The sequence below is a fragment of the Serinus canaria genome, chromosome 4A (assembly GCF_022539315.1).
Source record: "Serinus canaria isolate serCan28SL12 chromosome 4A, serCan2020, whole genome shotgun sequence".
Taxonomy (NCBI): Eukaryota; Metazoa; Chordata; class Aves; order Passeriformes; family Fringillidae; genus Serinus; species Serinus canaria.
This window is the reverse complement of record NC_066318.1, coordinates 9,968,402-9,994,424: the sequence shown is the minus strand read 5'-3', so window position 1 is coordinate 9,994,424 and position 26,023 is coordinate 9,968,402. Positions and strand designations below refer to the sequence as shown.

The 26,023-nt window shown below is 38.7% G+C and overlaps 1 protein-coding gene across 1 annotated transcript in view; it reads left to right on the top strand.

Annotated features, from left to right (window-relative positions):
* The window catches only part of TENM1 (teneurin transmembrane protein 1), a 301,248-nt gene that overhangs the window by 59,989 nt on the left and 215,236 nt on the right, over positions 1–26,023 (top strand). Inside the window, exon 2 of the mRNA XM_050974517.1 lies at positions 13,675–13,953. Within this exon, the coding sequence (XP_050830474.1) occupies positions 13,737–13,953 (217 nt within the window). The 5' untranslated portion in view covers positions 13,675–13,736. The remainder of the gene's footprint in view (positions 1–13,674; positions 13,954–26,023) is intronic.

The following is a 26,023-nucleotide window of genomic DNA, read 5'->3' as shown; positions in this document are numbered from 1 at the left end:
CTGTATTTAAGCAGAAGATTTAGGACTGTCATTTTAAAGAACAAAAGACCTTGGTAATTTACACGATCTTACAAAACTCCTGGTACTTCACTTGACAAAAAAAAACTTCACAAGGGCTAAAGGGAAACCGTGCCTTGATCTCTGCAGTTTTAGGTGTTAAACGAGAAGATTTCACAGCAAGTCACGCACATGGCTGTGCTGTTGAGAGCTGGCTTTTGAATAACAAAAAAATGCCTGGGCTATGGATCTGACCTTGGAGATCAATTGAAATAAAGGTGTTGAAGAATAATAAATGTGTTAGGAAGTAAAGGCAAAGCAGATTTTTGAAAAAGTCTTAATTAAGCTGGGGGAAATCAAAGTATAAATACTTCTGTGTTCTGTCAGAGATAAGCCACTGGCCATCATGGTTTTGAATGCAGTAATACCTGCAGATGGTTCTGGTGAGCCTTGGAATTCTTGGTCCAGTTCTCTGTGTGTGGTCATCCTTAAATTTATGTAAAGGAATTGAGTGGTGTTATTGAATTAGTGGGCAACAATATTGGTTACGTAAAACTTGGTGTGCCAATAACTTAACTTTTTTGGTTGGGTTTAGCTTTCTTTTTTTTAATATTCTATTAACTGCAGAAATAAAACTGAAACTCATTCTCTTTTCTCCTAGTCTAATTTTTTTCCTTCATCCAACTAATCAGCAATTTCCAGTAAAAAGTTCACTGTTTTCTTTCAATGACCCATTCTCTAAAATGGGAAAGGATCAGCTAATATAGCTCAGCTGAAGCCACTGATGACTGTTTCCCCTGTCGAGTGCTCCAGCTGGGCTGTCACCCTGTGAGCAGATTCTGCTGTTCTCAGAAAAGCTCCCATAGAACAGTGCATGAACCAGAGCCACTTCATTTCTATCCTTGGTTGTCTGGCAGCAGCATCACCACGTGTAATTCAAGGTTGGATGTTGTAAGAATTAGGCGTAGGAGTAGGAACAGGAGTTGCATTTTTATTTAACTGTGATTAGGTCTTCAGTCCTGGTGAAAACAGCTGAAAGTCTATTAATAATGTTTGGGAATTGTTGGAGCTGAAATGAGGAATAGGCCTTTTGTTAGTTTTTTTATCAAATTTTCCTACTAGTGTTTGTAGTTTAGACTACAGATTTGAGTTCCTTGGAACTTTATAAGGATATGATGTAAAAATAAGTAGATTCTGTCCCTGTAAGGAATTTCTGATTTTTCTAGGAGGTAAAACAATTTGCATAGTTTAAAATTCTTCTACTTGCAGTATTTTTGAAGCCGGAAGTTTGATCTGTGTTTGTAAAAACCACAGACAAATGCCACCACTCAAGAGCCGAGTGCTTAATAAGTGATTGTGCCAGAACTTATGCTCTGGGAGTATCTGCAGACTTGTTCTTGTACGAAGAGGATCACACTGTGCAGCTACAGTAATTTCAGTAATTTAGATGGGGTTGGGGGTTGTTTTTCATTTGGTTTGGTTGTGGTTTTTTCTTGAGGTTCGTTGGTTAGCTGGGTTTTTTTTTAATTTGTTTCATCTTGAACAGTGCACTTCCATTCCTTAATTTCACAGGCTGCTGTAGGTAGACATGCAGCTGTGTTTTATTTGGTCTGCTTCAGAGGAATTAGTGCAGACGTTGAGAAATGTCTTTTTTTATGGAGATCCTATCCTTACTTTACAGTGAATTCCAAAAAAATCTTAAACTGTTCTTTGACTGTATACGGAGATTTCTTTACCATAGAACAAGAAATGATTGTTTCATTTTGTTTTAAGCGTTGGGTACTTCCCATTTCCAGTGTAACGTAATAGCAGAAAATCAGACATAAGCTTTTAAGAGAACGATGATCTTCACAAGGTTAATGTCTGTTTCCAGCCTGTCTCTGGTGCATGTCTCCATTTACAACAGAATGCTGGTAAAATGGTAACATTTAGGAAGGTATCCTTAGGCTACACAACTTTTCTTCTTATATAAGAAGAACAAGAGCATTTATATTAATGAGCATCATCTTTGATAACAGTTGACATAAACCTTGTCATATAACAAATTGCTGAACCTTGGAGCTCCTCTACACCTAAAAGCCCTGAAATGTGTATTTAGAATTGCCTCCAGATCAGCAGTGATGCCAGTTGTTTTCTAGGGGAGCTTATTTAGGTGGCTGCTTGCCTTATGAGTTATGTGTGTAAGTAATGTATTTTTATGGTTTTGTCTCTAAACTTTCTTAATTTTAAAAATATCCTAAATACTCTGTGAAGCTCTATGGCACAATTTTCCCCAGAATGATATTTATCACTCAGCATTATGTTCACAAATCCTCCCCTGCTGACTTGCTCTCTTGTGCAGATCAGCACTGGCTTGCTTTATTAATGTCACAGCTGCATTTTTCTGCTCCCCCCCAGCACCTTTTGCATATAAACCACAGCACAGTTGAGATACCTGTCCTGGGAATGTCTCTCCTTTCATTGCCAACCTGCCTATAAATGTAAACAGACCAGAAATGTAGGTTGCTTCACAGAATGGGGAAGAAAGATGGGGACTGTTTCGGGGCATTGTCGTTCTGCACGGGGTCACAGAGTGGCACACAGTGAGTGTGGGTGGCAGAGTTCTTCCTGACCTTTTACATGATTGTGTCATTGGGCAAAATGCAGCAGCCAATAACCAGATTCTGCTGGCAGAGTGCCCTTGCAGCTTTGAGTGTTTGGAGGTATTTACAAATGTTGCAAACTAGGATATGAAATGGGAGATGAGAGTTAACACCCCTCCACAACTGAAAGCAAATTTTGGGGAAAAATGAAATCACTGGCAAATGTGAAAGGTAGTTGCCCATTTCATAACCTCAGTGTGTGGATGTATTTGATGTGGGAGAATATAAAAAAGGATACTCACTGAACCAAACATAATGCAATTCATCCATAGGTTAAAGAAAGGTCATTTTCCTGCCTTGTTGGCTGGAAAGAGACAGCAGAGCTCTTACATATAATTGTGTTCTGTGACAGTAAAAGGAGTCTTTTGGTGCTTTGGGAAAGAAAGTGACATTTTCTTTGCTCATGAGAGAAACACAGTTTCACATTAAATGTACACTACAGTGCTCCCAATGTAAATAGAATTAGCAGGGGCAAAATTGTTATCCACAAGGATAATGATTCTATTTTTTTTTTTTAATGCAGCTAGTATAGAAGATACTTGTTCCTGTGTGTGTATACATATATAAAAGGAACAGACACGAGTCTCATCCTTCTCTCCCCTTGCTGTGACTTCTCAGCTGAAGAAAGGAAGCTGAGCTAAAAGGAGTCATTGTACAGGTGCTAAGGATTTTTCTTGCCAAGTAGGGTGGTCATAGTGGTAGTAATGTATTTGATGTAGAAGAGCTTAAGTAGTTGAATTTTGAGCAATTAATTGGAAAACAGAAGTGTAGCATGATTTAATTTTTCCAGTTTTTCCAGACTACAACCACCCATGGTGTGGTTGTAGTCACACTGTTTTCCCTTGGCAGTCACTGGGGTTCAGAGGCTATTGATTTTTTTCTGAAGATTCCTCTTCCTGCCAACACTCAAACAGAAGCATGCTTGATTTTTACACACCTCTCTTCTTGCTTAATGGGAAGAAGTTTCAGCAAAGTCCCATTTTCTTTTGAACTGGAACTGGTTATTGCAGAATAACAGTTTCCAAAAAGAAAGTGGCTGCTTCAGTCCTTCTTGAAAAGGATTTTGGGGATAGAGCAGCCTAAAGCAGGAGAAAGGACAGTATCTGTACCAGAAGGACTTGGACTGAAAGAAGGCATGGGTAAACAGTCTGCCAACAGTTTAAAAAAAAATTGTATTTCAGAGACTGATGGTAAGAGCAGGAAGATTATTTCAACTGCAGTTTACCATGTTAGACTTGTTTAAATGTAAGATCAGTGCCTCCCTGTTTGTTATTTCTACAGAAGACACTATTTCCTTAATTTTTTGAAAAATAGCTTGTAAAGATGTAATCAAGATGCTGCTTGTGATGAGAGTGCAAAAGCTGTGACTCTAATAGGCACAATATGTAAAAAATGTGAACAATGCTTAAACAGTAATTATCTGTGCTGTTCTAAAGTCTAACTAAAAGAAAGCCAGGCTATAACAGGCAGTATTCTTCCACAAGCACTCTAGAGGCATGTTTGTATTTGTAGTCTGTTGCATTCCCATATGTAGCTGAGCCTTTGGGAGTACAGCTGGGAAATATCCCCATTCTTCAGTGCCAGCCCCACCTGCGTTTTCTTCCTAGAGTACTAAAGAAAATGATAAAATCAATTTGCAAAAAATGTGACGTTTTGGGTGGACAGCTTAAAATAATCTCTGCCAAGAAGGCTTCACAGACTGGTGACAGTGGATGGATGCATAATGAACTTCCAGTTTGCACTACAGAAGACTCTTGGTACTTGCAGGAGAAATTTCTAGCAAACATTCATTACAAAGGATTCTCTATTGAAATGAGAACAAAGGTTCCACGAGAAAGATCTCAAAGGATTCAAATGTACCTTTTCATAGGTGACATGCTGATACAAGCCAGTTCTCAAGGGGTTGCATCAAGGAATAAATCAGCAGTAATTTCAACTCTGCAAGATCATAGCACTATCATGAACAGAAAGAAAATCAATCTGACACCAGCTCAAATAATAGCAGTTCTGGGAGTCACAGGATATAGTACAAGTCTACTGGGAGGGTCTGCTTGTCAGAACAATGGCACTTGAAGACACTGAATACTTTGACAGACATCAAAGCAAGAAGAAAAGGAACAGAAAGATCACTTCTCAGGCATGATGGTGTCACTCACACAAATAGCAACCTGAGTGATGCTTCAGATGAAGGTGAAGCAGATGCTGGTCCTGTGGTCAGGCAGTAGTCAGGTCTTCCTGCAAAAAGTACTTGAAATGCTTGAAAAGCTTTTCAAGTTTTAACTTAGTGGGTGATGTCAGAACTGCATAATGCTTGATGGTATTTCTTCCCAGAGTTAGAAGAACAGAAGTTAAGAAAACTGTTTTGGAAAAGACTGAGAAGTTCACTTTCTGTGTGCAGTAAATAGTGGTGGTTTCATAAAAGATCTTCACACTGCTGTGGTGACTTAATTGAGAATCTTGCAAGACATTAAGCTATAGTTCTTATGCCTTCTGTAAGTGCACCAATGTTGTGAGCCTCTGCTGGAAATAAAACAAGTTGCTGCTTCTAGAAATCCTAGAATGTAGCAAAAAGTAAATTGGCACAAAAAGATGAATCTTAATATGAACAAGCCACATCAAATCTGAGAAGTGGACAGTGCTAAAGAGATGCTGATAATATTTAAGATAATGTGTTCTGTTAAGAAACTTCACCTGGAGTAGGGGACCTGGTGTCAGCATTTTGTTTCAGAGATTTTTAGTAGGTTGGTTTTTTTGTTTTTTTTTTTTATTTTGGAAAGGGAAATGAAAATTGATCTACCACAACAACTCCTAATGCCCGGGGGGGAAAAAATCTACCAGGGAAATTTGTTTATTGTGGTGTCAACTGATGAAATCTCTTGTCTCATCAAATATGACAATAATGAGACTTGTTCATATGCTTTAGTAGTCCATAAATACTCTGGTAAATGTCTAGTTTGCTTAAAGAAGACTTACCTTATTCTAATTAAAAACAGGGGAAGCGAACATGAAGAGAAAATTGTCAGCTGAATGTTTAAACACCATTGCCAAGGCATCCTGGTATCAGTGGAAATCTAATAATTGAATTATGGTTTAGATGTTCCATGGTATCCATGTGTTGTAAATTATTCTCATTTGCTGAGCTTATTGTGATACAAAATTTAAATTGGTACCTCAAAAAATTAATACTATCTATACAGAACATGTAATTTTCAATTTTTCTAATCTCTGAGCAGCTAAACCTGATTTTAACAATTGCTTTTTTCCTAATTAAGCCTTACTGGGCCTTCTTAATTAGGCACACAGTTGGAAAAGAGACAATAATTATCTCAATTTGATGGCTATGCCAATTTGCATTATCAAAAAATAACAAAAGCACATTCCATTTTCTTATCACATACAAATGTTACTTGCCAAGCACCAGTGTGTTTTAAAACAGTGTGCCTTCCAAAGCTACTCCTAGATGAAACAAGCATTCCGTTTTTCCTACCTGCATATGCACAAGTGCATGTGCACCTTACTGTTGTACTATTGTTAAATAAATTAGAGCAATGTAGATATGTGTATTTGCACACCTAAAGGTATAGATATAAATATTTTGATAGTATTTGCCTCTTCAGTTCAGAAGACACCAACATTCAACTGTATTTTCACAGAACTCAACTACTAAGTGGAGTATTCTAATTTTAGGTCCTTACAATGCAAAAATATGCTCTTGTCAACAGAGCAGTAATTACACCAGTGGAGAACAAGCTGAGCTTCCACTGGCAAGCATTTCAACACAGCACTTCACATGGATGTGTTTAGTATAAGGAATGCCTGGGGTGTATTGGAAATTACCTGTACGGCCCAAGGGAGCTTAACTGTCCCAGGCATTCTTGAATGTGAGGGGGAACATTCCTTTTCTTCAGTTCTATTATCTTCTAAAAATGTCTTTACTAAGAAATTTACAGCTCTGACCACACTTCCACCTTGGAGGAAAAAACAGTTCTGGGAGATCTGTATTGAAATAACTGTTCCTGTCGTCTCCAACTACACTCTCATATAGGCCAGATTTCCTTCCTCTCCTTCCCTGTACTGTCCCTACCATAAAGTTAGGAATTAAGTTGAAAAGGCACTAAGGGACTTGACCATGCATTATGGATCAAATCTGTAGATATTAAGCACTTGGCTAGTTTACTTAAGCCCAGACTTTTTCATGTTCTTTAGCTGTTGTCTCGTTCTCAGGGGTTCCAGGATGAGGGAAGAGATGAGAAAGTTGACTCCATGTATCAGAAGGCTTGATTTATTATTATATGATAGATAATATATTAAAACTATACTAAAAGAATAGAGGAAAGGATTTCACTACAATGCTAAGCTAAGAATAGAAAAGGAATGTGAAAACAAAGGTCTTCTCAGACCGAGACTGGCCGGCCAGGTGAACTGTGATAGGCTCTTAATTGGAAACAGCCTGATGAGGCCAATCACAGATTCCCCCTGTTGCATTCCACAGCAGCAGATAAGAATTGTTTACAGTTTGTTCCTGAGGCCTCTCAGTTTCTTCAGGAGGGGAGAAATACTAAGGAAAAGATTTTTCATAAAACATGTCGGTGACATTTAGCATTCTTAGTTGAAGTGCTGAGATGGTAGGAGACTGTTCAGTGTTTCCATTTTTTAAATGAAAAAGTGTTCACACTAGGAGTTATTCTGCAATATAATGAGGAATTCTATTTCCTAAAGTACAGCTCTTCAGAAAGACTTTGTGCTCCAGAGGTACCTGAACCTGTCCAGGATATATCATCCTGAATGTACTTTGTACCACAGAAGTACAACTTGAGCTTTTGTCCTTGAATCTCAGGAACATCAGATGATGAGTTTCCAGAAGAAAACATTAGAGACTTGTGTGATTCTTACAGTCAGTGGCAGTTCTCCAAGTAAAGTGAAGGGCACGTGTTGGGCAAGACTTCTGTAGCACAGTCGAGTAGCTGACATAACGTATGTTTTTAAGATCACTTTCAGTCTTGCCATATGCCACAAAATACTGCAACAACCTGACTTTCTTCACAATTTTATTCTGCAGTGTTTGCTCTCTGAAACTTGAGATGTAATGGACAACACTTTGAATTACTAGAATTAAATTAGACTTTGACTAATTTGAAATGAAGATCATTAAATGTGAAAATGAACCTTATTCTGCTTGCATCTATCACAATGACATGTAAACGTATGAGCCAGTGTAATCCATCCAAAAGTTAAAAGAGTACATTCTTTAGGGGCCATGCTGTGTTAAACCCATAGCATGGCCCTGAAAACTGTGCTTTGCATCTACATATCTGATTTAGAAAGATATGTGAAAAAACATTCTGAGGTTGTCATCTTTTATCTGTGCATCTGTTCTTCTTAAGAGGTGCTATGTAGTCCACCTGCAGGAATAACACAATGTCTCAACCTTTTGCAATCTCACTCGTTCCCTGATGAGCACTGGACATGTTGTACCTACTGATCCAAATATCCTTATGTAAGTTTCAAACATCTTTTGATGTGTTAATGCTCCATGAACCACAGAAAATGTTCATATCAATTTTGGTAGGTTTTGTTTGGTTGGTTTTTTTTTCAGTTCTGTTTCTTCAATCAATCTTCTAAGGATTGAATTCTTTTCTTGATTTTACTATGAGATTTTTTCCTTCCATTGAAAACTATTATCTGCTTCCATCCTCCAGACTTGGGCAGATTTTCTGTATTTCTTCACAATACCTAATTCGGTGTATCACATAGAAACATAATTGCTTCCTCCTCTAATGCTGCTCAGCTCCTTTAGCTGGTATCTTCCTTGCTCTGTTCTGTAGGACTGAATTTAAAGGGATTTCTTTGTTTATAATCTCTAGACAAATATTTGAGGGGTAATTTTTTGAAGGTATGTACAAGGTCGGACTTTTTACTTTTCTTCTTGGTATTGCATGTCTCAAAGGTTTAAGTCAAGAGTGTTTGCTCTGTTTTGCCTTTCATATTTTACAGTTGTGTATTTCAGAAAGACCTGCAGAATAAAGGTGCTGTTATTTTTGCCTTCAGCAGTCCAGAGCTGATATTGCTGCTTAGCAGTTCATTTTCAGAAACTACTGGGCTGAAAAGGCAATAAGCAAACGGTAGCTTTCAGATAAGGGTGTGTGTTGAAAGGAAAGAAATATAGGAGAGAGAGAGCACAGTTCCCTGGTTATATTTTAGCATTATAATTGCAATTACATTTTAATTCTAAATAGTCTGGAATATCTGAGTATTAAACATAATGATTAGCTGAGGCCAACAAAGGTTACACTTTTTCATGTTTTTGATCTTATGCACTCCTGGAGGACCCTGTTCAGCTACATGATACTCATTAGCAGCCGTAACCTGACCTCTCTAAATAATTCTGGACTTACTGGAAACCAACTGGGTATGCCACTGGTGATTTGATGGGGCTGATGGTGGGTAATCACTACAGAAATTTGTTCATTAAATGGGCACCCTATCAGAGCAGCCTATTAAGAATTTATAGAAAGCACTATTACAGTAACGTGATCTCTGGGGCGCCGCTGCACTGGAGTGCAGAGCCTCTGTGCAGTGCAAATGCACAGGGTGAGTTTGGTTCTCAAGTACCCTCGGATGGGCACTGCAAACAGCCTCAGCCCAGCCTTTCTCACAAGCACTTACCCTGACCTTACTGAGCTCTGGAGCAGGAAGGCTGATCTGAGCACAACAGGGAGGTAGGGGGCTGAGGGGAGAGGGTCTTGATATAAGTGAAAGGGGAAAATAGTTTCAAGTGACATGTACAAGGTGCACTTAGAGGGTTGCACAAATCATACTTAAAAACCCTACATATATCTGTGTTAGTTCCATTACTTCAGGAGTGGTATTTTCCTATCAAATAGAACTTCTTGCAAAGGTATTTCACTGTCAAATTCAGTTATTAGTTGTTCATTCTTCTACAAAATTGACTGTAAGATGCATCTGATATCTGTTTTAAAATATGGTTCAGAATTACCTGCTATTCAGTGCCTAAATACATATTTTTATATGTATATAATGAACGTGTAATATTTTGTTGTGTTTTTATTACATTTTTTGTGAAACCTTTCAATAACAGAACGATGATGGAAAGGGCAAAGAAGTGCTACTTGTGAGGAGGAGAGCATTAGACACTTAGAGGAAGGTCACTTACAGGAACTGTAAGCTTTTATGAGACTTCATCATTTTGCTGACAAGGTCAACTTGATATTGATTGGCTGGGTGTTCTGTTTAGTTACTTGAGGGCCAGTTATTTGAAGCAGCCTGTGTTAACATCCAGGCAATATTCTTCATACTCCTGCCCTATTTCAGCACTTTGAGTTGCTTACTTTATTGTATTTTTCCAAGCACAACACTAAATAAAGTTCAATTATTGGGTTGCCAGTGTTTAAATTCAGGTTAATGTACCATACCATCATTTGTTAAATTTAACTGGATCTCTTAGAAAAGCTTGAATATTTGATCTCTTTTAAATATGTGTTTCTGATGCATAAAAACATTTTTTGATGAAAAATGTTCTGAAGTATTTTTCCACTTCTTCAAAGTTATTTATCACCTGCTCTCATGTCAGGCCCAGGTGTCTGTGGGCTTATGAGATACTAATGCCCTGAGCAAAAATAAAGGAAGCACAAGCTTGGTTCCTGTGTGGAAGGAAGCCAAAGTTTCCAGTGCCATTCCACGCTCTGGTGCTGTGTCTTTGGTCCTTGTGTGAGCCCTTAGTGCTGCTGAGTTTCAGTGGCTGTGGTACAGAGGGCTTGGCATGGGGCAGGTGGGCTGGAGGGTTTCTTCCTTCAGGTGGTGAATGAGTAGGTGAGTTGGGATGTGTCTGCATTACATCTGTGTCCCTACCCTCCCACCACAAAGTGTATAAAACTTCATTCTGGGTCTTCCTGGGCTGTGCAGACCTCACTGAAGATGATGGGGATTCCAGCCTGGTGCTGCTGTGGCTCGGGGTCAGAACTGCAGTGGGGAAAGCTGAGCAGTGGCCGACACGGGTGCCAGAGCCTTGCCCCCTGCTGCTGCAAATGTGGGCACATGCAGCAGTGGCAGCAGTAGCATCCCTGAGCAGGGGCAGTGGGCTGTTAGGGTATTCAGAAGCTGATCATATATTTTAATCATCTTTGTCCTTATGTAACAAGGCATAAGGAAATTATACCTTTTAAGGACATGTTTCATTAGTTTACAATTGAGAAAATGCACATTCTTTACTTAAGAAGGCAGCACAGTGAAAGTACCACAGTGAAAGAGAATACATGGAATATGTTATTAATATTAATTGCTTACATTATATCATTTCATCTCTCTGCTGCCTTGGTTAACATCATTCAATATATTCCTGTTATAAACAGTCTTCACAAACTAAAGACTTTGATTATTATACCTTGTTTTAAAAAAATACAAATAAATCTTCCTTAAGTAGTTGTTTACTGCAACTGAAGTTTTACAGGTCTCCGTGCATCCTAATAATTTTTTTATTACTTGTTCTAAACAAAATTACTTGAATCTTTCCACAAAATAGATGCACAGCATCTTTTAGGGGGATCTACTGTGGTTTGGTTTTGTGGGGTTTGTTTTGGTTTTTTTTTTTTTTGTTTGTTTGAGTAATGAGCCAAATTTGTCAGATGGATGGTTTTGCACTTTTGAAAGCAGGATGCAGTGCTTGTGTCCGAGGCTGCTTACACTTGTTGCCTTCCTGGCAAAATTTATTTCTTCTCTACTGCATCTTCTTAATAGAGGCCCTTAATTTCTCCTTGTTTTCCTCTGGCTTCTGCAGCTTTGTCTCCATTTATTCTGTCAGACAGGATATATTGGAAGGCTTTTTCCTGTCAGTAACCATTTCTACAGAGTCCTCAGTTCATCTTTTAAGCCAACTCTGCTTGCAAGTCAGGGCCCCTTTGCATTCTTCTGTGGCAATTAAAGCAACTCACAGAACAAGCACTGAACTTTGGCAATAATAGGCAATCTTGGGAAATAACAGTAAATTATTTAAGCAAATAGCTTTGGAGAAGCAAGTATTACTTAGTAGGAACTTGTACAGAGGCATCTTATCACCAGCTGGGTACAGTACAGTCAACCCAGTGCACAAGTCCCTGTTCAGGGCTGCAGCTCCATGATGTGCTCTCAGCTGGCCTTGCTGTCTGGCAGCTCCTTGGTTCGTAGCTTTAATTCTGTCTCTCTCTTGAAGAGTTTTTTATTGACTTAGGTGCTTTCAAGCCCACTTTGAGTAGGAGATAGGAGTTGCTTTTTGTTTAGGGTTTTTTTTGGCTTTTTTGGTTTTTTGGGTTTTTTTCTTTTTTTTTTTTGATATATGGTTCTTTATCCAGGTGCCATTATTTTCTGAAGGGCTGTTCCACGTCAGGTTCAAGGGCTGGACATGACTCCCTGAGCTTCAGTGTTTCAAGCAAAGACGTGCCTTCAACCTCTTTCCCCAGATAACCTCCTGAAACCTGGAGAAAGAAAAGAAAGCAAGGCATGCACTGCACAGTGTTACTTCTGTAATGGTCTGTCTCGCTTCTTCCCTGCAAGGGTTCTGAGAGTCTGGATTTTATTTGTCTGTTACAATGTTAGCAGCCTTATTCCCTCTTCACATCATGTGTAATGTTTTCCACTCCTGCTCAGGAAATTGATCCTTTCAAAAGTATAGGAAGGACACAGAAGCAGGAGATGGAGTTCTGGAGCACTGTGCAGTACCACCAGGTGTGTCTCAAACATCCCGACAGTTTCAGGAGTTGCCCATCTCTTTAGCTCTCTCAGAAGTATTTCCGTGGGGTTTTTACCTTTTGTGTGTTTTCACTTTTTCTGCTTTGCTTTTGGAGATTCTGTTTTTATGCCTGTAGCTGGCAGTATGTGGGGTTAAAGTCCTTGTGGCAGATGGGAAATGGGTCGGTATCAAACAGAGCAAATAAACAAATAAACTTATTTCCATCTACTGCTGACCTTAAAATCATGAAGAAGCTGTGATAAATTGCTTTCTAATTAAACAAAATCTCTTTGAATTTCCATGGGGGTCTTTTTGTCTTGTAGAAATAATGCTTACAGGCACCTTTTTTTGTTACATTTGTTCTTCTAGGTCGTTAATATCTGCTAATCTGAAAAGAAAACAGCAAAAACGACCAAACTGAACAGTTTGGGTTGGTGAGCCTTGCTGCTGCACAAGCTGTGCCATAATCCCTGTTATTTCATTGTAGAGTTTGTCTTAAATTTAGTGGTGGAAACAGTTTAGTGAAGGCAAGGGGACAGGACAAGTGCCCCAGTTGCACTTGGAGCTGCAGTGCACATGATCTTAAGGATTTTGGATTTGAGCATCACAATACAGAAATGAAACTCAAGATGCAGTTTGGAAACTTCCATTGAGGGTTGGTAGCCCCTGTGTGGGCAGAAATTCAGATGGGAGATGGAAGGGAAGGAAAGGGGTCGTAGTACAGGGTAGAAGCTTCTTCCTGTTGAAATGTTCTTAAAATCTTAAAAAAAAATGGTGTTTTCTGAAGCATTGCATGCTCTTCTGGAGTAACAATGTGGTATGCTTTCCTTTTTTAAAATATGTGGTGGTTTTCTAACATCTGAAGTATCTTATTCTTGATTAGATGTAATGTAAGTCATGGGAGAATACTTATAAAGAGTGAACTTTGTGCTTCTTAGATTGCACATTTTAAAAGACATAAAATGTTATTTTCACTTAAAACGAATATGCATACCTTTAGAGAAATATTAACTGTTCTATCTTTGAAATCAAATATAAGTTGTTGTAATATATTTTATATATAAGATACAGTTATTGCTTGGTCTTACAGGACAGTGCTGAAGATTTGGTTTCGTATTTCTTCCTTCAAGCAGCTGTTATTTTAATTCTGTTTTTAAAAGCCCAAACAGTAAAATATGGAATGTTCAATTTATTTCTTGGATTATAGTGATATTAATGAAATTTCATTGGTTTATAGAAACAAAAAAATGGACCTTTTTGACCCGAAAGTATATAGTATGTCTGAAATGAATTATTGTTGTTGTTTTTTTCTAGGACTGTTTCCTTAAGGCATTCCAGTTGCTTGTTTTCATGACTTTGAGCCTATTTAATCAGAGATGGAGCAGATGGACTGCAAACCCTACCAGCCACTGTCAAAAGTTAAACATGAGGTGGATCTAACCTACACAAGTTCTTCAGATGAAAGCGAAGATGGTGGAAAGCAAAGGCAATCTTATGACTCCAGAGAAACTCTGAATGAATATAGTCAAGAGCTAAGACTTAACTATAACAGTCATAGCAGAAAAAGAAAAGCCATTGACCAGTCCACACAAGGTAAATAATTTATTTTATTTACTAATTATGATTATTACTTCCTGATTATGCACTCTAAAACACTATCAGGAGTTGAGCAAACATTTTGTAGTAGTATCAACATTTTGTAATAGTATCAACCCAGGTTATACCTAGTTTTAATCACACTGTAATATCAGAAATTTAGGATTTTTTTTTTTTAATTGAAGATGAGGTGGTTTTTTAGCAGGATGGACTGACTGGTATTCTAGAAACCATCACGTGCTAGCTACAGACAAATATTTTCTTGAGTAGGAGCTACTCTTCTTAGTAACATTGAGTGATTAATTATTTACTGCCTTTGCCTATGTTGGGTGCATTTTGCTATAAAATCAACATTGAGGCTGCAGGCTATCTCTGCATGTGCCTGTAAAGCCTGTGAATTAATTCAGATACAACAATTCTCTTAACATTTCTAATCATATAAATAATCGAGTAATTTAAAAACTGAAGTTAATTAGTGTATTGTAAGGGAAAAACCCAAGAGTTAAGTTTCGGTTTTAGCCTTCTGCATGGTTAGGACAAATATTTGAACAATGATGATAGTTGAACTGAAGTTAGGAAAAGCTTCTCTTTGATTAGAGACAGAAGCTAAAGACTAAGACTGAAGAAATGGAAGGAATGAGCAGAATTTACTGCAGCATTTCCTGACAGACTCTGTAAACCGACGTGCTGCTTTTTGTACACAGTGAGCACAGAAGGGGCTTGGCTGCTGCTTTCAGCTCTGTCCCCAGTCCAGGTAGATGGTGGGACAGGGAGAATATTGTTAGGAATCAGTGTGTCAGAAGCAATGAGAGTCCTGTCCCCTTCAAGGTAACAGCAGCAGGGTCCTGGGGCCAGTCACTCCCTGCTCTTCAAGGAGGTGATTAAATGACATTAAAGTGTGGCCACTACTTCTCAGCTAAAGCTTACTTATTTAAGAACAAACAAACAAACCCAAAATCGTCAAACAAGCCACATCACACCCACACCCTGCCCCCAAAGCCCTTGCTGCTCACTCAGAAAAACCTTCTTCAATTTTCTGAAGATAAAAGTCATTATGTTTTCCTACAAGAAAATGAAAAATAGGCTTTTTGAAGATGGAAAATTTGTTTTCTCTGTGATGTGTAAATTAATGTGAAATTTGGAACAGCTGTGCTACAAAGCAATTGCAGCATTTTTGTTTTTCACTGCAAATATTCTTCTTCAAGTTACACCCATATTACTGGTGTTGTCTGAAGGTACCTGAAATTCATGGGAGTAATAATACTTGGCTGCCTCCATCTGTGTTCATATATTCCCTCCAAAGAATTACCAAACTGCTGTTTTTGGGAAGAAAAAGTCATAAACATCTATTTCAACAGAGGATTGTTTAGAAAACAGATGCGTTTGTTGGTTGTGACCTTATTTTGAACACGCTATGAGAGTTTAATTAACTGAGATATGGCTGTATTGTTGTACCTCTGGGTGGTGTAAACATTCCTGTAGATCTCCTTAGAGCAGCTCCCTTGCTGCTTGAACCTGTGGGAGCCAAACCTCAGCATGGACCTGGGTGTGCAGTGCTGTGCTGCTATTGATATTCCTGTCAGCTGCAGCATCCCTGGCTGGGCCACGTCTGAAAGGCTGCAGTCACTACCAGGCATCAGAAACCAGCCTCTGTGTCATGCTGAACTTAGTCTTCCAGAACATTGCCTCTGAAAGCAATCACATTAATAATTTTGGAGAAATAGCCAAATTAGTGTGCATTTCTGTAAGAAGTTGTCAGGCATGAACTTAGCTCAGTTATTCAGGAGTGAGCTGTAAGGAAGCAGTTATGTGCATGTGCAGACCAGGAAGTATTTTGCACTCATGTTGTATGATTATTTTATTGAAGCTGCATGCCCCGAGATATTTCCATTCAAATTGATTTTTATGAGATACTATGTGAATTTTCAGATCTTTTATTTTTCAAACATTGTCTTTAGTCCAAAAAGAAAAATACCAGTCTTTTACTGCTTCAGACTGCAGGATGAGGCTTGATGTCCACATTTCTAGAAAAATTCCTTAAGCTTCTAAGGGTACTTTGCCAATATGCAGTGCAGCTCTTGAATATTTCCTTACCTGTTCCCTGAGTTGTGTAGGTCAGTATATTGTTATTTAATACTGTGTTTTTCACCTCAAAACTTTTTAAAAATCATATTCACGTGCACTGATTTGTAAAGATTAGGTTGAACCTGTACTATCATAGTTTTCTCTTGTCTTATGTCATGAATTCAGTTTGGAATGTTTGATATTGTAATTGCACTGCTGATATATCCATTTGGCTTCTCAGGAATTCATCCTGACATCTTTCTAGTCACTTAAATCATGCTTTTTCTCTGCAGCAAATTGAACCTAAATATTTGGCCTGGCAAGTAGCTCAGATCTGAAATATAAAACTGGTGGTACTCCAAATTCAAAGAGCAAAAGTTTGTAAAGCTGAGTGTAAAATTTCAGACTTCAGGCAGGTAGGATTTCAGTTCTAGTGCAATCAAAGTATTTCCAAAAAGATCCCAGGTTTCACAGTGTGGGACCTGGAAGTTCCTGGTGGTTCTTGGTAGTTACTCAGTCAACACCAGGAAGAAAGTTCAGGTTTGAACTGTCAATCTGGATGAATCCATAAAACTGTAAATGGTTTTTCTTTTTTTTAAATCCATTCTCTTCTAAAATACCTCATCAGAATTTTTAACCACACACACAAAAAACTGTTTAAAGCCCAACTAAGTTTTTCTGGCCTAACAACTCAATGTGAGCAGATACAAAAATCTCCTTGCAAAGCATCACTGACTCCTGAAGAATTGGGCTAAACACATGTGTCTTTCTGAAAATGTATTCTCTTAGTAACTGAAAGGTTCAGAATCCTGCTTGTCTGAAGATATGTAAACCTGCAATATCTCATCCTGGCAAGATCATCTTATAAAGTAAATTCCTGGCAGACCCAATATCATATAGTTTGGAGATACTGGCAAACAGAGTAAATTTATTCTTGGAAGAATTGGTAAACATACTGTTTTGTCCTTGAAGATGATGGAATAGAATTGGCAGAAATTGTCAGAAATGTTGCTCTTCTAGGAAAATCATTGATGGACCTGGCTGTGAGGAAAGAAAGTTCTTGTAGATGCACCATACGTAGATTGCATCTCGAGCTTATTTGTGACATGTTTACATAATTAGAACTGTTTTCTCCCACAGCTTTCTCTGCTTCCACCAAAGCAAATATGAAAGGAGCTGTACTCTACAAATACTGGCAGTACAGAAAAGCTTTCTGGCTTTTAGGTTAATTATAGATTTGTAAGAAAACACTAGTTTAGAGGAATGAATTCCTGATAGGATAATCATCTGGGATCGAGTCATTGGCATGATAAACTTTATTGATTGTTAACAATATGAGCATATGGCAGTAAATTTCTAGTTAGACAAATGTTCATTTCCTGGCAAGATAAGTGTATTGAACTGCATTATGGGCAAGGCAAAATGGAGTTATTCCTCACAGGAGAATCCAACAGCAAATAATTTCTGGTAAAGCCGTGTGAGGAAATCAGCATTGCTAGCATTGTAGGAAATGACAGAGTGCCTCACAAAGAATTGGCCTATTCTGCTTTTAGCCCATTAAAATGTAAAGGAACCATTTTTGTGGACAAAAGCTCCAGACTGGTGACATGATTAATGTTTTCTGAAAAGCACATGTGAAATTATCTTCAGGAGTAATAGCTAAACAGATCCAGCTAAATGTTCAAAGTCTTCATCAAATGAACTCCACTGACTTCACAGAGAGTCCTGGGTCACAGTCTGAGAGAGCCCTGCAGCCTAAGGCCACTTCTGTCTCATCCTCTCTTTTTTAGCTTTCTGCTGTTGCCTCCAGTTCCTCTTTCTGCCCTCTGATACATCCCAGCAACAGTGAGGATACAGAGGCAACAGAAATGTTTCAGTGCTGAAAAGCACTTTTGTTCCCTAGGAGGGAAAAACTCCTTCTGAAGCGCAAGAATAGGAAGTCTGTTTTGCTGTGCATTAAAGTTCAGCAATTTTCAGCTTACTAGGAAGGAAGATTTAAACACATGTAACTCTTAACATCAGATGACCAGTCAAAACCAGTTTGCTGGTCATCCTAGACATAAATAAAAGGCATGCTGACAAGCACTGCTAGGAAATTGTCCTGTCAGGAAAATGTCATGGTGGTGTTTTGTCAACTGTGAAGCAGCAAAAGCTTTTTATGTAATAACCATATTCTACTCTGATCCCAGAATTATGTAAATCCATTCAGGACAGCAGATCTGCTTTGTGTCTCTCCCAGGCCATGGAGAGTTGAATCTGGGCTATATGTAGAATGGGCTTTTAGTTACAAGTCTCTTATTTTTAAATGGTGTCTAAAGGTAAAAAAAGCCTTTGTTAGGTTCTCCCCTTAATCTGCTATGGATAACACTAGAATAACAAACTGACAAACCAAAACTCTCTGGCCTTGGGAGCTCTCCCAGAGGAAACCAATGCCAGCAGAGTGATTTTTCATTGTTTTGATAGAGATTTGGAGCACTTATGTGGGTGAATTTAGGAGTCTGTGCTCATGAACTTCCACAAAGAGCAGTAAGTGAAGGGGGCACCCAAATCTCTTGCTGTTAAGAGCTCCAGTGGTAACCTGGTGGCCACTGGAACAGGGTGGCACAGTTCACTGCCACTCCACCTGCCAGTTAGATATTTGGGAGCTGTTTAGTACTCATGTGATAAAGACAATCAAAATAAAATATATTTCATTGGCTGTTTATTGACATGTAAACAGCACATGGTGAAATGCATATTTTTATGTTGGTAGCTGAAAGGGAGATCATTAGTTTTGAGAAGGACAGGAAAAAGAATGTCAAAAAAATGTTCTTAAGAGAACTACTGCTATGCAGCCTTTTAGAAATATGATAGTTTGGAACTCTTCATCTAGGTGTAGTTACTTCTCTTGTTCCCTGTGTTTTCTTTGTGATATTCATTGGTTAATGAAGGAAGGAAGGCATTTTTTTCGTCCTTTAAGCTGCGTCGTTTATTCAGAGCCTTGCCTTAAGCTGCTGTGGAAGGTGTTTGTAGGACAGTGGGATGAAGCATTCCTGGGTACTATAAGAGGATGTTATGAACAGGCTGATTACAAATGAAACCTTTTTTTTTTTTTTTTTGCAAGCACTTTCCTTGAAATTCTGATTTAGTGAAGAAAATTTTCTAAAAAATAGACTTCTGGTAAAATGCTATTACTAGACTGTGTTAGTGTAAAAACAGTTGAGATATTTTGTATTATTAGGATCTTGTTTTTCTTTTTTTTTTTTACAAATGCCAGATGCTTAGACTTTTAATGTGGGGGGGTTTTTTAGCTAATTTTAGAAAATCTGAGAACTGAAGCATGTTCTGTACCTGTGTGCTTTAGAGCAGCCTTGAAGCATAATGAAGTGATTTCTGTGTGAGGGCACACAGTTTATCCCTTGTACTGTTTCCTGAGAGGGACTCAGCTCAGCAGAGGGTGATTTAAAGGTCCTTCAGATTTCTGGGCTGTGGACTAGCGGAAGGAAGCGACAGCTAATAAGCTCCATCTCCTGTTGCTGCATGTTACACCATCTGCTCTGAGTGTTTATGAGCTTCATGGTGTCCAAAAAAAAATTACATACAAGGCAAAGTAAAAGACTCCACACTCCTAAAGCTTTAATGCATTGTCTCCTCCTGTATTCCCTTGCACAAATAGGGGTTCCTGGTGTGCTGTGTTGCTGTCTCCTGGAGAAAAACAGTGCCATGAGCAGTTCCCTGTGGTTTCCTGGACTGCAGCCTTCTGCTCTGTGGGGAGTATCTGCAAACGCTAAGGAAAGGAAAAGCAGCACTTAGGTTTAGACCCCCTCCAGACATTCTGTCTTGATTTGCCAAGTAATTGGAAATTTCTCTCCCAGGAAAAACTGGGGTGAGAAAACTCTGTGTTTGTACCTTCATTTGAAATCTCACAGGGGGAATACTTTTCCTTGCCTTCATCAAATCAAAATACATGAGTGAACAGAATGTGCAGACGCTTTTCCCCATGAGGCTGAAGTGGGTGCTCCCTTCCTAGATCACAAAGGTGTTACAAAAGCTTGTAACCTTCTGTCACCGTTCCTGTAACACTGCTTCCGATCCTGTCTCAGCTGCCATCATCTCAGTGAAAAAAATGCCTCATATGATCAAAAATAGTTTCATTCTCTGAAGTAATTCTTCTGATTTAAAAAGTGAATATCCAAGAGAGGGGGGAAAAGTGAGGAAAAAAACCTACAGAGAGAGGAAATAACCTAGTGAAGGATCAGTGTGCATTTCCAATCCCCTGCTAACAAATCTCGTCTGAAGAATAAAAAAAAAGCATTCTCCAAATGTTACACAAGTTTAACAATCCATTTGTCAGTGCAGAGTTACAAACTATCTGAATTTCCATTCTCTTCTGTGAATCACCAGTTTTTCATGGTGTCAAATGCCAGAAATCATTAAAGTAAAAATCAGAAGGGCAGAGTAATGCAGCCAGTGTAACAGGAACCAAGGTGTTTGTGGAGGACTCATCCATGGAAGTGATTGAGGCCACCTGATGTGGTGAGTGCCATCCCAGCCTGTGGCAGGGGGCTGGAGCTATATGACATTCAAGGTGCTTCCAGCCCAAACCATTCTATGCTTCGATGAGAGGTGGCAACCTTTACAGTAACCTGTGCCAAATACTGATGGAATATCTACAGGAGAGGCTTAAACTTTTGAGTTAATGTTTTGGAGTTCTATTTGTCAAAACCTGGAAGTTTATGTTAAATGTCCTTGTTACATTAATAGAGCCTCTTCCTGTAACATTTAGGAGTGTCCAAGAAGATGTCAAGAGTTAAATCAAAAGAGGGGCAAGCATCAAGGCAGGGTGAGGACGTGGGTGTCAGAGCAGGGGCACCAGCACACGGCTCTGCCCCTGCCCCACAGTCTGGTTTAGTGTTCATTCTCTCGCTGTGTCTTTCATGTCACTCTCTTTGAAACAAAGAAGAGCTGTCATTTTCTGGAACTAGAAATCTGCTTTGCTTATCTTCATTTGTAGAGCAGATGCTGAAACAAAATAACATTTCTTCCCAGGGTTTCTCATTTATGTATCTGTCAGAAGGTTTTGTATGTCTCAAAGTAAAGAACTGTCAAGAAGTAGCTCAGCGAGTCGATGACACTGCTGCATATCTAGATAAGCAGTAGAGTGGGTGTACCCTAACCAATTTAGAGCTTGAATTAGTTTTTCTTTTGAGAAAGAGGCTCAAATTCTTCTGAACTTAGGTCTTTGTGAAATAAATTCTGAATTTGATTTAAAATCTAAGGTTGCCCTTTCAAAGTTCCAGTTTTATTGGACACTGTTTAAAATCCTGCTGTCACTCTGTGGGAAGGGTTTTGCAAATGGATGAAGTATCTTTAGCTCAGATGGCTGAAACAACATGGAAGGAATAATGTAATGTTTAACACCAGCAATCACTGCCCCCTACCCCCCAAGCACCAGTTACATAACAAAACATGTGAATACTGAGTAACATTGATATAGTCACATCCAGCTCTAACCCCAGGAAAAATATAGGAAAGTCATATACCAAAATATAAACAGTTGCTGTGAGAGTCACCAGGAGATTATTGGAAGCCAGCAAATTCAAATTATAATATTAGCACTGTGACTAATCAGATGTAAAAGATAAGTTTTGTAAAAAAACCTATGCTTTATTCAGTATTAATATCCTGGAATTGATGACCTTTACAAAAGTTTCATGTGTAAGAAAGAACATTAGCAACTGGACTGTCAAAATATTGTACTCAGAACCTGGCTATTATAGAAATCCTTATCTTTCTCAAAACTGAAGACAGCAGTATCTGACAAGCTGGCTTCAGTGTTGCCATTGTCTATCAATGTGAGGTGCTTTGCTCCACACTTGGTTTGTGAAGTGCCAAGGAAAGCCCAATCCTGTGAGCCAGGAGTGTTCCCTTTGCTTTACACACCAGGGAGGGCTGTAGGGAAAGCTGTTCTTAGCTCAAGATCAGCATCAGGTTGTGCTGCCCCTGGCCTGTGGAAATGAGACCAGTCTGTCTTTGAGACTGAAGTGCCAAAAACACCCTTCCTGCCCACCTGGGAAGGGAGAGGAATCTGGACCTCCTGCTGTTGGCACTTTTTGAACACTGAAGTGCAGTGTGAACTGTGTCCATGTTTCCTTGCAAAGGAACTAAGTAATAAAATTAATTATTATATTCAGGTAGAGACAGGAATTGTTTTTATAATTTCTCCCCAGTGTCTTCCTTCCATTTTTTCTGTTGGTGTTTTCATATTTGTTGCTACCAGTTATTTGTTAGTACTACTGTTATTACTAGGCATTTTTGTAGTATTGACTATGGTGTTGACAAGTTCTACTTGCATTACTTTAAGAAGCAATCTTACACTGCTTAGTCCAGAAAAACAGCCAGAAAATGTCTTGGGAGATTTTTTTGTATACATGGAGATGCAGAACATTAAGGGAAAGGCAGAAATCAGTAGTGTGTGTGCACATGCTTGTGAACTTTGAACAAATTTGGGGTTGTTTATTGTGATTGGGGTCAATTGCTAATAGTATAAATAGATAAGTATTAGAAATGTTGACTAATAGTTGCCCCTGGAGGTATTCACCTTTGTTGCTTGCAAAATGTATTAGTTATTTCCTCTTGCTTGAATGTTCCTTTTCTCATTTTGTACTTGGGAACGGATGATGAAATTCATTTGTCTTTTACACTCTCTGAAAGGAAATACAGAATTCATGAAGAGAAGGGCATGGTATGAAAAAAATCCTTGCATTTTAATTGAGAAAGGAAAAAAGGGAAATAGCTGCCTGTTCTTCCTAGATAAATCTTCATTTATGTGAGCATATCTTGGATGATCATCAGGTCAGTTACTCAGTGTAAGAATAGCAATGAAAACACAGGTCCCAGCTGCATCAACAGCATTCCTCCTCCCATTGTGCCTGCAACCATATAAAGAATATTTTGGTTGTTTTAAATATATTTTGTTTCTACTCCTGTGTATCCAAATTTTCTGAGCCAGTTCTATATTCAATAATACTTAGTGATTTCTAGTGAAAAAAGTAAAAAAACAAAGTGACTGGCGTATCTGTTTGCATGATGTCCTTGAGCACAGTGTGGTTGAATGTCAGAACTCCCTGTACTCGTGTCTGTGATGAAGGACACAATGTGCCCTGCACCTGCCCAGGTAGCACAGGCAGGACTTGGAGCTTTTTGCTGTTTCTGCAGGTAAAGCCAAAGCTGAGCCCAGGAATTTAAACGTCCTTACTCACAGATGCCTTATGCCAGGCTGCTGTTCTGATATGCTGATGACAGTTGGCATTGCTTCCCCAACATTTAAACTTAGCTTGAGGCATTTTCACGGATACTTTGGGGTTTTTATTGATTTTAAAAATTAATTTCCTAATAATTTAATTCCTTAATAAATGAATCCATTAATTTTTATAGGTTTGTTGTTTTAGTCCTAGGACAAACTATCTGACACGCAGTTTTGTATTTTGCTGTGGTCTTTGGATGAAGACTTGCTTTTCTGTAGAATTTTGCTGTGAAGATACAGGAGAAAATTGACTTTGTATGTCTCTTTATGGATAAAAGTATGAAAAACTATGTGCCTGTTTTTAATACTAATTCTATATGAAAATAGCCCTTTGCCTTTACTAGACATACTTCTGTAAATCACAAAATAACATTTCTTCTTTAACAGCAAAGGAGTACATTACAAATTATGTATTGTGCATGTGTCAATACATAACCTTGAGTAGTGTTTTGTCAGAAGTGTGTCATTAGTGGCTTTGGAAAGGAAATATTTGTAGTATTTATTTGGTTGGTTTGGTTTGCATATAGATTCTCAAGGGAGGAATTGAGCTGTTGATTCTGGGGGTATGATTCTTCCTGGTAACAGTGAGAATTATGCCTATAGGTGTGAGTTTAAGCTGATACTGTAGCAGCAATTACTTAAAAGTTTGTAGTTAATTGTTGAATTGTTGGCTATTGATCTGTAGAGTGTTGGTGTTCAGGGATGGATGCCAATAGTTTGCTTTTATTGTATGCTTAGGAAACTAATCTGCTTTCAGACAATTAAAAGGAAAAGCCTTACTTACAGAATCATTTGTGCATCTTTATGCCCTAGCTGCTGGATCAGACTATTGAAGATTTCATTGTTTTTAAAGTTATCTCTTGGCTCCTCCCCACACTTTTCCTTCTTCATTGGTAGGATTTGAGGACTTTTGGCACACGTTATCTTTGGGGTATTTTGGGTGTTTGGGTTGGCTGGTTGATTGGTTTGTTTTCCTCAGTCTGATAACATCTATTAAATAAAGAAGGAAAACATTAAAAATTAAAGGTGTTCTACTTCAATCCCTCTGTAGTAGCTGTTGTGCTTTTGGGGCAGTTGCCAGGTGTTCAGCTGGCTGGAGGCTTGTGCTGCTCACAAAGAAATTGGCAGAGACTGACTGTACCTTTAGAAATGGTTGCCTCTGAAAAATTTTATTGCTCTAAAAAAGGAGGGTGTTCTCTGACAGAGATTTTGGAGGTGTGGAGGAAAGGGCTGGCATTGGATAGCTCAATGCTATTAACTGCTTGCAGAAATAACAGTAGTAATGTATTTCTTGGCATAGAGGTGGGCATACATTCAGGAATAAAAAAGCTATTTAGCTAATTTTCAGCTAGTATTTACAAACTATAACAGGGGGTAGCCCTGCCTGCTGCAGGCTGTGTCTCCAGTTGATGAATTCCTGGCACCCATCTGTGTGTCATCCAGCTGCACCAGACCTCGCTGCAAAGTGAGCTGTGTCGGCTTTGGCCAAATTCTGCCTAACATTATCCCAACTCTCCAGTGAAATATTATTCAGCCTTGAATTCACCCATGTGATGAATATTCATTTCACAGGTGATTATTGTCATCCCTGAACAGCTCCACTCACACAGCCCAAACTTCTCACGCAACCCATCATTGCTGTCTCTGCCTTGCCAGCACAGAGCTTATGATTCCTCATGCTTTAATAATGCTCCATCATCTGTGCTATCAGATCTGGGTCAAATGACCATCATAAGGGTTAGAAAACTCTTCCTTTATGCAGGGCTTTAAGAAAATAGAGGCACCTGCCACTTACCTTTGCATGTGCTCCCCCAGGTCCCTCACCTGAGCTACCAGCACAGTGCCACAAACAAGGGGCTCGTTTGCTCTGCCTTGGTGCTCCAGTTTAGATACCCAATGTGATCAATTGAGTTCAGACATTATATTCCAGGATTTTTAAGTTTATCTCCAAGACTGTTGTTACTAAAAGAAATCTCAGTCCTTAAATTGGATGTAGTAATGGCTTTATCTCAACTGTCAATTGAGTGGAATAATGTTGCTAACAAGTACCAGTATTTCAGTTTAATTTTATGATCTTTTTGGGAGACTTATATGCGTAAAATAGATTTTAATGGCTAATAAGTTTTACAAAATGATAAAAATACACAGAAATACTGTTTTCTTCCTATGCTCTAAGTACTATTGCTATCCTTATTATTAAAATGAATAAAAGTGCTAAATAGCTGCAATTGTAGTGGTGAGAGATCAGTAAGTGTCTGAACTGGTTAGAGTTCAGCAACAGATTGTTTGCAAATGAGGCGTTTACAAACTTGATGTCTTTGACAACATGAAGCACAATTTTACAGTGTTTGCATCATTATTTTTTTAAATTAGCCTCAAAACGTGTTCAACAAATTTGTCCATTATCATTTCAGCAAGCTAGTCTAAGCAAGAAGACAGCTGTATTAAACAGGAAAATGCTGGCTTGTAACATTTTCTGGCCAGTGTCTCTTCAGTTGTTCATTAGGAGAGCATCTGACAGGCTGCTTCTCACTCAGTGTTCAGGTGTCTGTCCCAGCAGCTGTCCACTGATTCCTCATTTTGAATTGAAGAAAAGCAGGGAGATGTGGGAAGGGGACAGCTGAGGGGTGTAAATACTCTTCTGAATGTGTATGTTGCTGACAAGATAGTGCAAACAAACACTTTTTATTAGCTTGGCAAAAATAGTTCTTTGTCCTG